The following is a 13,361-nucleotide window of genomic DNA, read 5'->3' on the forward strand; positions in this document are numbered from 1 at the left end:
GGAGAGACAGAAACAGAGAGATTGTAGAGAATTCAGATGTTTCCTCTGATGTGAATATTACATGTCATTTATCTCGGCAAACTGAAGATGTACAATAGCTCTTATTACAAGCCCTTTTCTGCGAAATGTCTCTCCTCGGGAAAATCAGAATGCATTAAGGAAAAAGGGTAAGGAACATGCAGCTCTAAATGAATCCTCATCTGTCTGTCAATATGGATCAACATCCTCCTGCTGGCTCCACACTTTTTCCCATGGTTTTAAATGAGGACTCTACGTTTGGTGTCTGCACAACTAACCACACAGGAGGCAGGATCCACAATAAGCCTGTGTGTGTTCGATTTTCTCTAAATTAAACTTCAGAAACGGTTATATAACACAAACAGCATTACAAAGGATTAAAGCTCTTCCTAATTATGATAGGAATATGATAACAAAGAGGCTTTTATTTATGTTTTGTTCCTGATCTTCTTTGATTGTGTTACCTCCTTGAACTGCTTTAAAGTCGGAATGAAAACAGAAATGAATAGAATAGCTTTTCTTTGTTCACTTTCGACGTAATGCTTTCTATAAACCTGCCTAATAAAGTGCAATAGATAAACAACTTAATCAAGCCTTTTAGACGAAGCAAATCGATGCGCGTTACCTGCGCAGCAGCAGTTTGGGATGGTTCTTGCTCTCCAGGTTGCGGTCGATCAGGTCCGACAGCAGGTGTTTGAGAACATCAGTGGCGTACTCCAGTCGCCCCTGCAGGGCCGTCATGATGAGCGAGGCCACGTTGCCGCGGTCCCTCATGGAGAAAGAGCGCTGCATCTCAAGCGTTCGTATGAAGGTGAGCAGGAACACTTTGTTGTTGATGAGCTGACCAAACAGCTTCAGGGCCTTTTCCACATTCTGCTGGCCGTTGCCCGACACCTGAAGACGAAGAAGGAGAAACAACACATGCAGAGGTTAATGAGAACCCAACGTTATTCCTTGGTTATGACTGATAATAGAGCAATTTCTTCCCAACTACGGTGCTCTTCATAGTTTATTGTGACCTTGTCTAATAAAAAAAACATTTTTCCAAGGGCATCAAAATGATCGCTCATATTTTTAAGAGGCTCAATTATTGACCACAGCCCCAATAAAAAAAAGCATTGTGTCTTGACTAAGGCATTTTTTTCAGTCATATGTCATGATTTCACGAAATAAATCTAACAATGAAAAGTACATTTTTTTCCAAGTTTGCATAAATTATTTGAGTTCTTCGGATGGAAAGGTCTGGCTTATTACAAGAACATACATTTTCAAATGTATGATTATAGTAAATGAATAAGTAAGTAAGCAAAACTTTATTTATATAGCATTTTTCAAAGTGTTTCAACAAACAGAATAAAAAATACACAAAGCAAAATTAAACAAAAGCCGATTTAAAAAGATCAGTAAGTTTTAAACACAGGATTTTAGGCCCTGATGGGAGTGAAGGAAAACTTTTGATGGAGCTATTTCTGCTTTTAAAAGTGTGTACTCCTAGTTTTTCTTTTCAGTAGAAAGTACTCCTGGCCCTCTGTGTAGCTTTTTTTCTTTCTTGAATTTTGCATTTATCTGAGTTACTGCATGTCTGTGTTTCATTCCAGTAGAAAATACATCTGGGTGAGTGGTTCTTTCTGCCTGTTCTTCCAGTTTCAGTGCTGACACATTCCAGTGACGTGTGGTGAGGTTCCTGACTCCTCTGGAGTCAAATGTTAAAATATATTAAACCTAAACAAACGTTTATGTTCGAGTTTTGACCTAAACATTTTTTTTTTTTTTGTTATGTTGTGTTTTACTGTATAGCACTTTGTATCAGCTGTGGTTGTTTTAAAGTGCTTTATAAATAAAGTTGGATTGGATTGGGTAAACTGCCACATTACTCATTTTAAAAGCTTTTAATTATCCTTTACTCAATAACAAACTGTTCAATAATTTGATGGCAAAAACACACAAAAGAATAGTCATTAAAAGATCAAAATTATTATCTTATTACATGTGTTTTTGTTTGGTTTTTGTTGGTTGATCTTGAATTTTGTTTTCATTAAAACTGAAAATGGTCTCACCAGCCTGCATATGAGCATGTGACCTATCCTCCTCCACAAATAACCCTCTAGCTCAGTTGTAAAATTCACTCTTGTTTGCCGTGATGTTTAAAAATTTGGCTGCATTAACAGAGATAATCACCAAGGAGGAGGGCTGCCCTGGAATGGTTCGATTCCAACTGCATTTTTTTGTAGTTTTCCGATTGTTTTCAGTCTTTTCAACGCATAGAAGAATCACATCTGTTGCCCGTTGTGCAAATGGGGTTCAGCACTGCCCCCTATCAGTGTGGCATGGTACTGTTTGCCTCACTTTCCCCATTTTCACAGTGCCACCAGTAGCAGTGAGGCAAAGTTCATCACTGCCTGGTCCTGAACTTCCTTCCATGTATTTGAGCAGAAAAAGCGTAAATTCAGCAATTGGACTTTCTCCTTGTATGTACATCTGACTAAATGATTATGTTATATAACTGACCAGGATTCAATAGTACTGTATATATTTTATATTGGCACTGAATGAGATGGGGTAGTAATTCTTTATTGTATTTTTTACATAGCCATCTACTGGTTTAAAAAAAAAGTGTTAACTAAGCCCGACTTAAACCACAGTACAAATGTTGATCTTCAAATAAGATATTGGTAGCGATTATAGATCTCCTTATCTGAACACGGTGCATCCCACAAAATTAAATGCTGCAAATATCTGGAGAACCAAAGTCATTTCCCAGCCCTGCCACCCCCCGCAAAAAGGAGCAAAAAGTCTTAAACGGACAGTTTTTATCTCAGTGGAAGAGTCCACACTCCTACTTGAGGAGTGGGAATTATTCACTTCATTACCCCTCATACTGCAGCCACTGGTGGATGAAATAGCAATGTGCTGGGACCCTGTTTTCCATGAGGGAGCCTTCATGTGAGGTATATGTGTGTGTGTGTGCGTGTGTGTGTGTGTGGGTGGGTGTGTGTGTAGTCTGGCCAGCATGACTGACTAAGCATGCGTGTCAGACCACAGAGTAGGAAGCATAACTGGCAGACTGGTATCCTTTTCTCCCACTGAGCAATTCTGTGGTTATGGAGGCTACGCTACAGCAGGGATGGTGACATGAGACGCACTGCTCAGCTCTCCTTGTTTCTTTTAACCTTACTCTAACCCTCCTTTGACAAGTTTTAATGCATTAGCTGCCTTTGTGTCTCAGTTATCTTTCTTCCTATTTTTTTTGTTCAAGCTCTGCAGTTTGTTACCTCCAGTTCTCTCAGGACAGGATGATCCTCGATGCCGGGGAAGAGGACTCGCATGGCATATGTTCTGTAGTCCAGATGGGGGATACCGGCCCTGTCGAGGTCACTGGTAAGCTCATTGATGTCTGTCTGCAACTCTGCAAAGGCTGGTAGAGAGAAAAAAAAACAACTGAAAAACAGACCAGTTTGAGGAAATACGTGAGAAATGCATCTCTGAAATAAAACTGCTCCTTAATCCTCAAGGACCAAATAAGAGAATCCTTCTTATCTTTATGGCGCTTACTGCCCGCATGATGAAGATGACAGAAAGCTCAAGATCATCCTCACGTCAGAGGATCTCAGCTTTTCACATCTCTCTCTTTAAAAAACTACACACTCTTTCTTTCACAAACACACACACACACACAAACTTGCGTCTATTTTCCCAGCTCATTTTTATCTCCCAGCCAGTAAATTGGCTAAAGCAAAGGCCCCAAAAGATTGTGTCGTCTCAGTGTGAGGCTGCAGGTGAGTGCCAGTTAATTGGCTCCATCCTGACTCAGTCTGGTTGAGGCCCAGGGCCCTGCTGCTCGTCTGGGCTGCCCTTGGGGAGCCTCCCTGCCTGTAGCCTATCACATTAACAGCAGCGGTCCCCTAACACCCTTCTCTAAACCCAGCTATACCATCTTAGTCCTGGTCTCCTGGCCTCACAGTACCCCTGCGACTTGCAGGGACTTGCAGGGGAACCTGGGCACCTATCTAAATCCGGCCTGCGAGGCAGGACTCTCCTGGTCGCTGCTAATGGTTAAAACATTAATCTTCTCCTTTCCCAAGGCTGCCTGTGTGATTCTCTCTGTTTGCCTACTCTGTGTCTAGCCGCCTGTCTGTCATTTGACAATTGCTCACATTTTTTTTCACAGCTTAATAACACTGGGGGAGCTGGTCAGGCGGCGGCTGGAGGGGATAGCTAACAAGGCTTTCTCTAGCTGATCAAATCCTCTGAAAAGTGCAAGACATTGAGCTAATTTTGCCATTTTAACGAGTGGATATTCTGACCTTTCCATTACTGATTGTTTTGTGCTTGTTAACAGTGATAACTGGAGGTCAGGCTGAGGTGATTAGGAGTACTCTGCATGCAAAGAGTCAGAGTTCAAATTAACCACTGGGACCTTTATTTATCCTGAAACACAAGGGACTGAGGAGTGTTTGACAGAATTAAACGCCTAACAATAGAGACACTTACAATCAATTTCACAGCCGTTGGAAGATCATCGGATGTTCTTTTTTGAGTAAGGCTCAGTTTTATTTCTAAAAGTCAGATGTCAACATTGTGTGGCTAAGAAGATTGCACAAAAATTTTATGAAAAAAATGACATTTTATATCTAGCCTTCACAATACTGAATATCTTGACACTACAATTTAAAAAAAGAGAATAGTCTAGTTCTTTTTGGAATCATGTTGGGGTTACTTGGACTAGACCAGAGTTTTTCAAAGTGGGGGCTGGAGGCCCCTGATAGGCCAAGAGGGGGTGAAGGAAAAAATAAAATAAAATCAAAAAACTCAATCCAATAATTTTTTCTTATTATATGTGTTTTTCAATTATTCATAGAAAACAAAAGTTTAAATAATTAAGATGTGATTATGTATGGGTAGCATAGCAAGCATAAAATGGACAAGTCTGAAAAAAGAAAAAACAACCAGCAGCCAAAAAACCCTAAGAAGTCATAGACAACTAAAATCAAAAGGTATGAAGCAGCATTACGTTAATGAGTGCAGTAATTATTGAATAGTGAGATAAAAACATTCTAAATGTTGATGTTTCATAGCTTTTGTAGCATTGTGGGTTTGGAAAAGTATTCCCTGCCTAGAAGCTAATGTTGTTTGTGGGGACATGACATGGAAAAGTCTGGGAACCCCTGATCTGGATAATAAATACTTTTGAGCCAGTTTGAGTTGAGGCCTGTAGACACTTTTCAGAATCTAATATTCTGAATGCCAACATCTAATTTAATGCGTGACGGGTCGCATACAGTGGCAACTAACTAAATCTGTTGAAATAAACAACCAGGATGACTCACTGACCTAGATTTGGAGATAATTTAACAGCATTAATTTATGAACACAAACCGGCAGTAAATTACTTACTGTACATTACTCTCGAACACACATTTATGCTTATGTGATTACTCTATGGAAACTTGCTCCTCACAACCCCTCACTTGCATATGTTATGGAACGGGCGGTTAAATGATGGTGTATAATTATATTACGGAGGCCCAAAAGGTCCATGAGCATTCTCATTTTAAAATCAGGCATGAACTCTGACTGCGTTCAGGCTGTGCGGCTCTGACATCAACCTTCTTTGCATTCCAAAGCGACGCGGGACTCCAGGTTGTCCATCTGCATCTGCAGGCGCTTCAGGGTGAGATCGTTCTCCCGCGACTTCCGCTTGTAGGCGATGAGTACGAGGATGACGATGATGAGGAGGAGACCGCCACCTGCTGCGATGCTAACGATGGCGGGGAGGGTCAGGAGGCTGTCGGACATGATGTGCACCGCTCCTGGAGACACGTGGAGGCCTCCAACTTGAACCTGTAAATAATTGTACATGATTAAAAACTACAACATTAATTGTTTTTCTTGTGTCTCAATGATATTAGATTTTTTTTTAATTGCCTTGCATCACATTGGGATCTCAATGTAGAACCCTAATTATTCTAAAGCCAAAGTGAATATTGTTGGCTTACACTGATGCCGAGTGTAAACACACGGCTACCTGTGTGCTGCTGTTGAGAGGGAATTAGCGTGGGCCATGCACTCAATAACTGAGCAGGCAAGTAATAATAATTGCTGCGGTTTTAGTCGGAACTTTTTGACAGCCAGAGCTGCCCTCCCTTTTGACCCCATTCCCTCAGCTGAATGAGCAATGATGAGAACACAAATAATAGAGAGCAAAGGCCAGGGTGTGAGGAAAAAAATACAAATACAGGGATACATAGAAAGTGAGGGTCAAAGAAAGATACAAACGCAGAAAGTCAAACGAGAAGTAAAGAGAAGGAAACAAAGGAATACTGACCACAACTTTGTATTGGCCTGTGAGGTTGGGAGGCTCACACAGCAGTTGGCTCTCAGACACGGTGACAGAGCAGGGAGTCTCGCCTATCAGTACGGTGTAGTTAAGCTTCGCCCCTCCAGACGCTGGGGGAATCAGGTTTCTGCCCTGTAGGCATACAGGGAGAGAAAGAGAGAATAAACTCAGACACATTAAAAAAAACCCAGACAAAGAAAAAAATAATAAAAAATCCCAGATTTTATATGAGCCCAAAAAAGCCAATCTGCCATCTAATTACATTCCACTGGTTTGGACCCAGCTGGTGCGAAGTATGGTTTTTAGATCTGACATTGTTAGATGTTTCACAGTGTAGCAACAGCAGATGATTGAGACAAATGACTGAATTATATTACCTGATACATTCTGTTACCAAGAAGTAACAAAATTATTATGGAAATTAGCTGATGCCACAATCGAGTGAAGTTAAAAATAAAGACAAGTAACGTTTTGAACAAAGAGAAATGACTTACAACTGTCTTCTGCTTACAGGCATTAGCCCATCTTTGAACATTTTCCTCCGCAAAGGAGCTAAAATTTAAGAGAGGCTGCAGTTTTTCTGCAATTTTTCAATTGGTTTTAGGTCTGAACTTTGACTACATGCCTTGGTGCACAGCATTCTCTTGTAGCTTTTGTTGTGTGTTTAGGGTTCCTGCTGGAAGGTGAACATCTTTCACAGTCTCACATTTCTACAGTCTCCAACAGATTTTCTCCCAAGATTGCAAATTATATGACAACACCCATTTTTCAATCAACTCAGACCTAACAGGGTGCGGTCATTGGATTTTGTTGTGTTGTTTTTGAATCTTCTAATAAGCTCTAGATCTCTGCAGCTTCTCAAGAGTTACCATGGTAGCTTCTCTGATAAATTCCCTCCCGCCTGTCCGCTCAGATGTCTGGCCATGTTTTGGTAGGTTTGCATTGATCTAATATTCTTTCCATTTTTTGGATGAACATGTTCAAAGCTTGGGACTCTTAATTTATAAACTAACCCTGATTTGCATTTTAGCAGAACTTTATCTGTCACCAGTCTGGTGTGTTCACTGTTCATCATGTTATTTAGTTTGCTAATGTTCTCTTTGAAGCTTTCTGAAGACTGTTGCATTGAATTTTATTAATGGGTGTCAGAGGTAAGAGGGCTGAACACAATTAAGCTCTGAAATCTTCTTATTGAAGTTTTATAGCATGAAAACGTTTTTTCCTTCTTCTTTACCTTGAGGATGATTGGTGAACCAGGCTTTTGCTCCAGGATACCTGAGGTGCTGAGGGATTCAAAGAAAGGGTTTGGGTAGTATACAAGGTTGGTGTTGTTGTAGACCAGCAGCGCCTGGACGTTGTTGAAGATGAAGCCAAACTCATCCGCGTGTTTCACTGCGTCCAAACCTGGGAGATACTCTGCCATGAGGGAGGGAGCAAAGCAGCTCATAGCGGTGCTGTTCAGCACTTTGCACACCTGTACAGGGAAAGGGTATGAAGCAGAGAAGGAGCATCTTTCACTTTTTGCCATGCACCATACACATTATGCAACAAAACAGCCAAGAGACTCTGAAATCAAGGTGTGATTTAAACATCTGCAATAACCAGATTCTCTTTTCTGGCTCAGCAATAAAATACTAAGCCTCATCCTTTCTCAACTCATCTATTTCTAATAACCTAAGCTGAGTTCTTAAGTAACACACTTTGTTGCCAGCATGGACTCCACAGGGAGCTAACCAGCCTAATAATTGACACATAAAATCTCAATTCTTTTCAGGAAAAGGGATTTACTTGCTGCCATTAAATCCATATTTATTGTGGAGGAAGCCTCTATAAAACTAGAAATAAATTGCTGCTATTGCCTCACTGTAAAACACTTGAGGACAACATCCACAAAGGATGGAGGCACCGCTCCTCTGTCTCCTCAGGTAGAGCTTGAGCTATGGCTCTTTTATTACTTCTCTCCAGTTTGCCCAGATGTGAGAGCCGCCTTCCATCCATCCTCCCTGGCTCAGCAGCAGAGGGAAAGAGGAGACAGGATTGATTGCAGCACAGCACTCTGCTTGCAGAGTTTTCTTTTTTATCTCCTTTCGCTCCCTTCCAGCTCTCTCTCTGGGGAAAAAACTTAATTAGAGCTAAATATCATCAAAGATAGCGAACGGCAGCAGCTACCCCGCCTCCTACCTGTTGTCTGCTGCTGTGGAGAAAGCGAGGGAGATCGATGCAAACTCATCTATGTAAGGTACACCGATTGGATTTTGCCAGCATGAGGTAAGGTGAGCTGCAGGAGCTCAATTGGAGGAAGGAACTTGCATCTTTACAAACTCCCCTTTTGGAGACAAGAGTTTTCAAGTATCCTCATCTTCTGAGATCAGTGCACTTCGATTGCAACTAACGATCACTTCGATAAGCAATTAATAGGGCGAGTGGATGGCATCAAGGTATAGAAAGGTTTTACTTTCAAAACTAAACAAAAATTTCCAGTCATGCATTTCCTACATTAAATGGGATGCAGCAGAAAGAGCCAGAATAACCAGCTTCCTGTCTCCAATCACTGAGTGCAGCTGGTTGAAAAAGAATACACACTTATCTTGCATATAAAAGGACAACTTTGGCTTTCGGTTTGAAAATGTTTCTGGTTGTGAAACACATAAGTCACCAGGTGGAAACTGAGAAAACATTGCTGTGCTGTTGTAAACCTACAGTTGGCTAGATATAAGACAGCTTGATGCTGGCTGGCTTTCTGAGTAGACAGCCCTACTAATTGTAAAAAACATATTGGCAAGAGGAAAAAATATTCAGCACAATAAGCATTGTAAACCGAATTCAAAACTGTGATGTTTTTGTTTGTTTGTTTGTTATTTTGTGCTTTAGGCCAGTTGTTATATCATAAAAAAGACCAAAAAAAGCAACATGGCAATCCAGTGGCTTTGCTTAATTGGTTGAAGCTGGAAGTCAGAATCTCAAGTGAATGTTGTGGGTTTCTCACCAAACATAAAAATCCAATATGGCTGTCTTGAATATATAAATTAAAGCAGCTAATTTTCATAACATTATTTGTATTCAAAATATTCTGTTAGCTTCATTTTGCTTTTGTTTGGGTCAGTTCCTCAGCGGGAATCCCAAGACATCCACAGGTTAGCTCAGAAACATCTGAGTAAGGTCCAGTCCGGACACCCTGTGGAGGAACCTCATTTTGGTTGTGTGAATCTGCAATATCGATTTTTCTGTCACTACTCAGAACTTGTGACTACAGATGAGGGTAGAAACATACATTGACCTGCAAATCCAGAGCTTTGCCTTTTGGCTCAGGTCCATCTTCACAATGGACAACTCTAATGAAGGCAAAACAGCCTCGTTATCTGCAAAAAGCCTCGTTATCGGCAAAAAGCAGACCCAATGCTTATGCACCGAAACAGATCCTCTAAACATCTTGGCTGCACCTAGAAATTGTGACCATGAACATTATAAACAAAGAGCAAACTTGTCTAATTTTCACCAGTAACTGAAACGTAAGGAACTGAATCATATAGATATTTTACATTTTTGTATAAATACTGTAATATTTATGGTATTGTGTTTGGTATGGTATTGGCTGGAACTTTATTCCAGCCAATGCCTGCTAATTAGGGCTCTTTAAGTGTCTTTATATCATATCAATTAATCTCTTGCATTGCTTGCAAACGTTAAAAGTAAATTACATTCCCACTGCTGTGCATGGATAAAAGTAGTAGTAAGCAAGAGATGTCTTGTTTTTGCTCAATTATCTGTGAATATTTTCTACTATTGAACTACATTATTAAACAACTGAACACTATTGCTGCACACAATTTGTGACATTTAAACTGTTTTATCAACCTACATCATATTATTACAGCTCCAGCAGAGTGTAACTGCAACAACAACCTCTCGCTGCTTGGAAATTACTTTCCCTGGACTTGGCATTTTTCTATTTCCGTTTCCCACTTTTACATGCCGGAGTAGTGGCAGCAGCGCATGACGAGAGCGAGAAAGATAAGCCATTTTAAAAATAGATTGCGGAGCCAGATAGGTCTCCTGACACACTTTCAGCAAGTTTTTTGGGTTGTGTGAAATCACATTAACAACTGAAAAGTTATGAGAGGAGATGAAAGTTAATGAAAATTTTACACTAGCTTTTGAATGCATGGACTCTACTTTGCAGTGAACCAGAAGCAATTAATGTAATCTGTACCACATTGTTCCACAGCAACAAAAACAGACATTTATGTCTTTTTTTGCAGTTCACTGCTAGAACAAAGCAAACTGTTCTAGCAGTTTGCTTTGTAATTGTAATTCTTATAGTGGACTTTATCATTAGAAAAGCTGTGTCGTGATTTTCATAAGGTTATCCAAGTTGTTGAAGTTTTTTTTTTAACATATGGTGTGACGACTTTATGTTGTAGGACACTCAAACAGGGCGTATGAGTCAGTCAAAGAGTGTCTTATGTTGATGAGTAAAGAGACAGTGGAGGTTTAACGGCTGAAAGTCCTCGGGTTCAGCTCGACATGAGCCTCATTCTCGCTGTTGGCATAGTGACATGTTGTATAGACAAGCCCAGATGCTCCGGCAGGATCCTCGTGACTGTAGCATTGGAACAGCAGGACATTTGCAAGTCAACTAAAGCTCCGACTACCATCTGCTCTGCCGGAGATGGATACTGTGCTTTTTTTTTGTTGTTTTTATTCCTGTACTGTCCTTGTGCGCTTTCCAGTTTTTCTGAAATCCTTTCCCTTCACTGATTCCTGACAGGAGTCAAAAACTGCAGCCATCATCATGTAGGATGGTTTTTAGAATTCCTTGCTGTTAAGAGTGGAAACCCAAAGGGACGAGTGATGAAAATAGACACGCTTGTGTTTGGCGCTGTGGGACTGGATAAAGAAAATGGGACACTGCGATTCCTCTCTGGATGAGGCAATGAAGAGATGGATTTCAAGACACATGAACACTAACAAGCAATAATAACATTTCATGAATAGTCTCCTATTTGGATCTGCAGTAGGCTGCTGATCCAAATATGCTGATCTCAGCTTGATTTGTGATTGTCTGGTTAGAAACTAAAAAATCAGATCTTTTCTCAATCAGTGAATGCACCACACAGAAGAATATAAAGTATGAGAAGAAGACTCAAACTTGTCTATTTTCACAATCAGTCAGATATTTAAAATAAAATCCAAGGATGAGGAAAGATTTTAAAAACCATTTAAACCATCCGTCAAGAAACATGCTAGAGTTAAGCTTATAATTAGCTTTACAATTTAGAATTTTTCTAAAACAAATTACATTTTTATTTATTGTTTTGTTTGTATTTGTTAGTTTGTTTATTATAACTAATATTTATTTCATTATTTACCATTTATTAAAGCATATGTAACCAAGAAATCAAAGAAAATCTCAGTGTTAAGGATCTTAATTATCCAGTGGATACAAACAGAAATTGATGTTATAGGAAAGCTAGCTATGCTAACTGTGCTAATCATAATGCATAATGCTAAAGCTCGTTTAATATGTGAAGCTTATTATTATTACACCAGTTCTCTGACATTCAAGCAGCGTGACATCGCCTCTGCTCCTAACATTAACAATTAATGACCACTTATGGCAAAAAGGCTCAAAAATATTTTAAATACTGCTCTTATATGCTCTTATAGGTCTTAAGGAATCAGAACCAAACCAAAGTTTACAAAAATTGTTATTGCTTACAAAATTCTCTTTGGTGCAACTCTGCTTTCCTCTGCTTTTGCTAAAGTTTTTACAAGACTAACTTGCTCAACAAAAGCAACGTGATGAAGGATCATTGCGATTCTTCATCAAATCGCAATGAATTTATATTTGTAATGAAACCAAAACAGTTTTTACACTGCTACACCTCTTCCTTTAAGCCAGTCTGTGGTGTTGGAGACTATATGTGGTTGATAAAGTGATGAGGAGAATTGATAAGGTGAATTGAGGTCAGCAGTAAGAGGAAAATAATTGGGAATGGCTGCCTCATCCGTCTTCTTCCTCTACTGTTGGACACAGCGAGGCAGTTTTAAGGCAGCACCACTTCAACCCCTCGGGCTGAATGCATTACAATGATCTACAGTGTTGCTACAGCCCACTCAATCAGGCAAAGGTCTCTGACCAGTGTAGCAGAGAGATAAACTGAAAGGAAGAGCTGGTGGAGCTGTGAGCAGAAAAATGGAAGTGTCAAAGGTCATCTGGATGCTAATATTTAATATTGTATTGTTACGATGTGCCTGCACTTGGTTTTTCCTACTCTGGATTTTTTTTTAATGCTCAGGTTTTACTGAGAATAACTGTTTTCAACTCTAATCTATTTTTTTAACGTCTATGTGCCGATTTAGTTATACACAAAAAGCTTGTTGTTAATTATTTTCCTGAAGCGTATTGCCTTTTCAAAGCAATGAAAGTGCTGAATTTCAGCCATTTACGTTTGATTGTTTTCATCCAGTGTCACTTAGATGCTGGGAAGCCTATCTAAGCCTAATTTAAATCACATTAAAAGCCATCTATTTTAATTTGTTTCAGTGAGAGGAGGACATAAGAAGCAGAAAGTAGGTGGAAGTTAGGCAATTTAGAGTGATGGAGGTGTCAAGAGAAGCCAAGTTTCTCAGAAGGGAAGAGTATTAGGAGATTAAGGAAGGCAGGTAACATTTGGTGGCTATTTAATAGCACAATGAGTCTGGATTGAAACCACCTTTAAGAGTCTGTAATATGCACATGAAATGTGTCCAAACCAGATTTTGCCTTTCACTTTGCTTCTCAAACTGGACCGCTTAAAGTAATATGTACGCATTTATGAAAGACTGCCCCTACACTGCAAAAACTGAAATCTTAGTAAGATTAAATATCTTAAATTAAGGAGATTTTTCTTGTTTTCTTTCTGACAAGATAATTTTTCTCACCAAGAGGGATTTATGTTAGAATATTTTTCTTATTTTAAGTGTTTTTGTACTTAATTATCTCAGTAAGATATAAAAGCTTAAT

At 39.6% G+C, this 13,361-nt stretch overlaps 1 protein-coding gene across 1 annotated transcript in view; it reads right to left on the reverse strand.

The window, feature by feature from the left end:
- The window catches only part of plxna2 (plexin A2), a 155,255-nt gene that overhangs the window by 12,328 nt on the left and 129,566 nt on the right, over nt 1–13,361 (reverse strand). Inside the window, exons 17-21 of the mRNA XM_008414720.2 lie at nt 7,590–7,829; nt 6,344–6,487; nt 5,625–5,859; nt 3,291–3,433; nt 644–912 (exon numbers count right to left, since the gene is read on the reverse strand). Coding sequence (XP_008412942.1) covers nt 644–912; nt 3,291–3,433; nt 5,625–5,859; nt 6,344–6,487; nt 7,590–7,829 — 1,031 coding nt within the window. The remainder of the gene's footprint in view (nt 1–643; nt 913–3,290; nt 3,434–5,624; nt 5,860–6,343; nt 6,488–7,589; nt 7,830–13,361) is intronic.

The sequence above is a fragment of the Poecilia reticulata genome, linkage group LG7, assembly GCF_000633615.1.
Source record: "Poecilia reticulata strain Guanapo linkage group LG7, Guppy_female_1.0+MT, whole genome shotgun sequence".
NCBI classification, from domain to species: domain Eukaryota; kingdom Metazoa; phylum Chordata; class Actinopteri; order Cyprinodontiformes; family Poeciliidae; genus Poecilia; species Poecilia reticulata.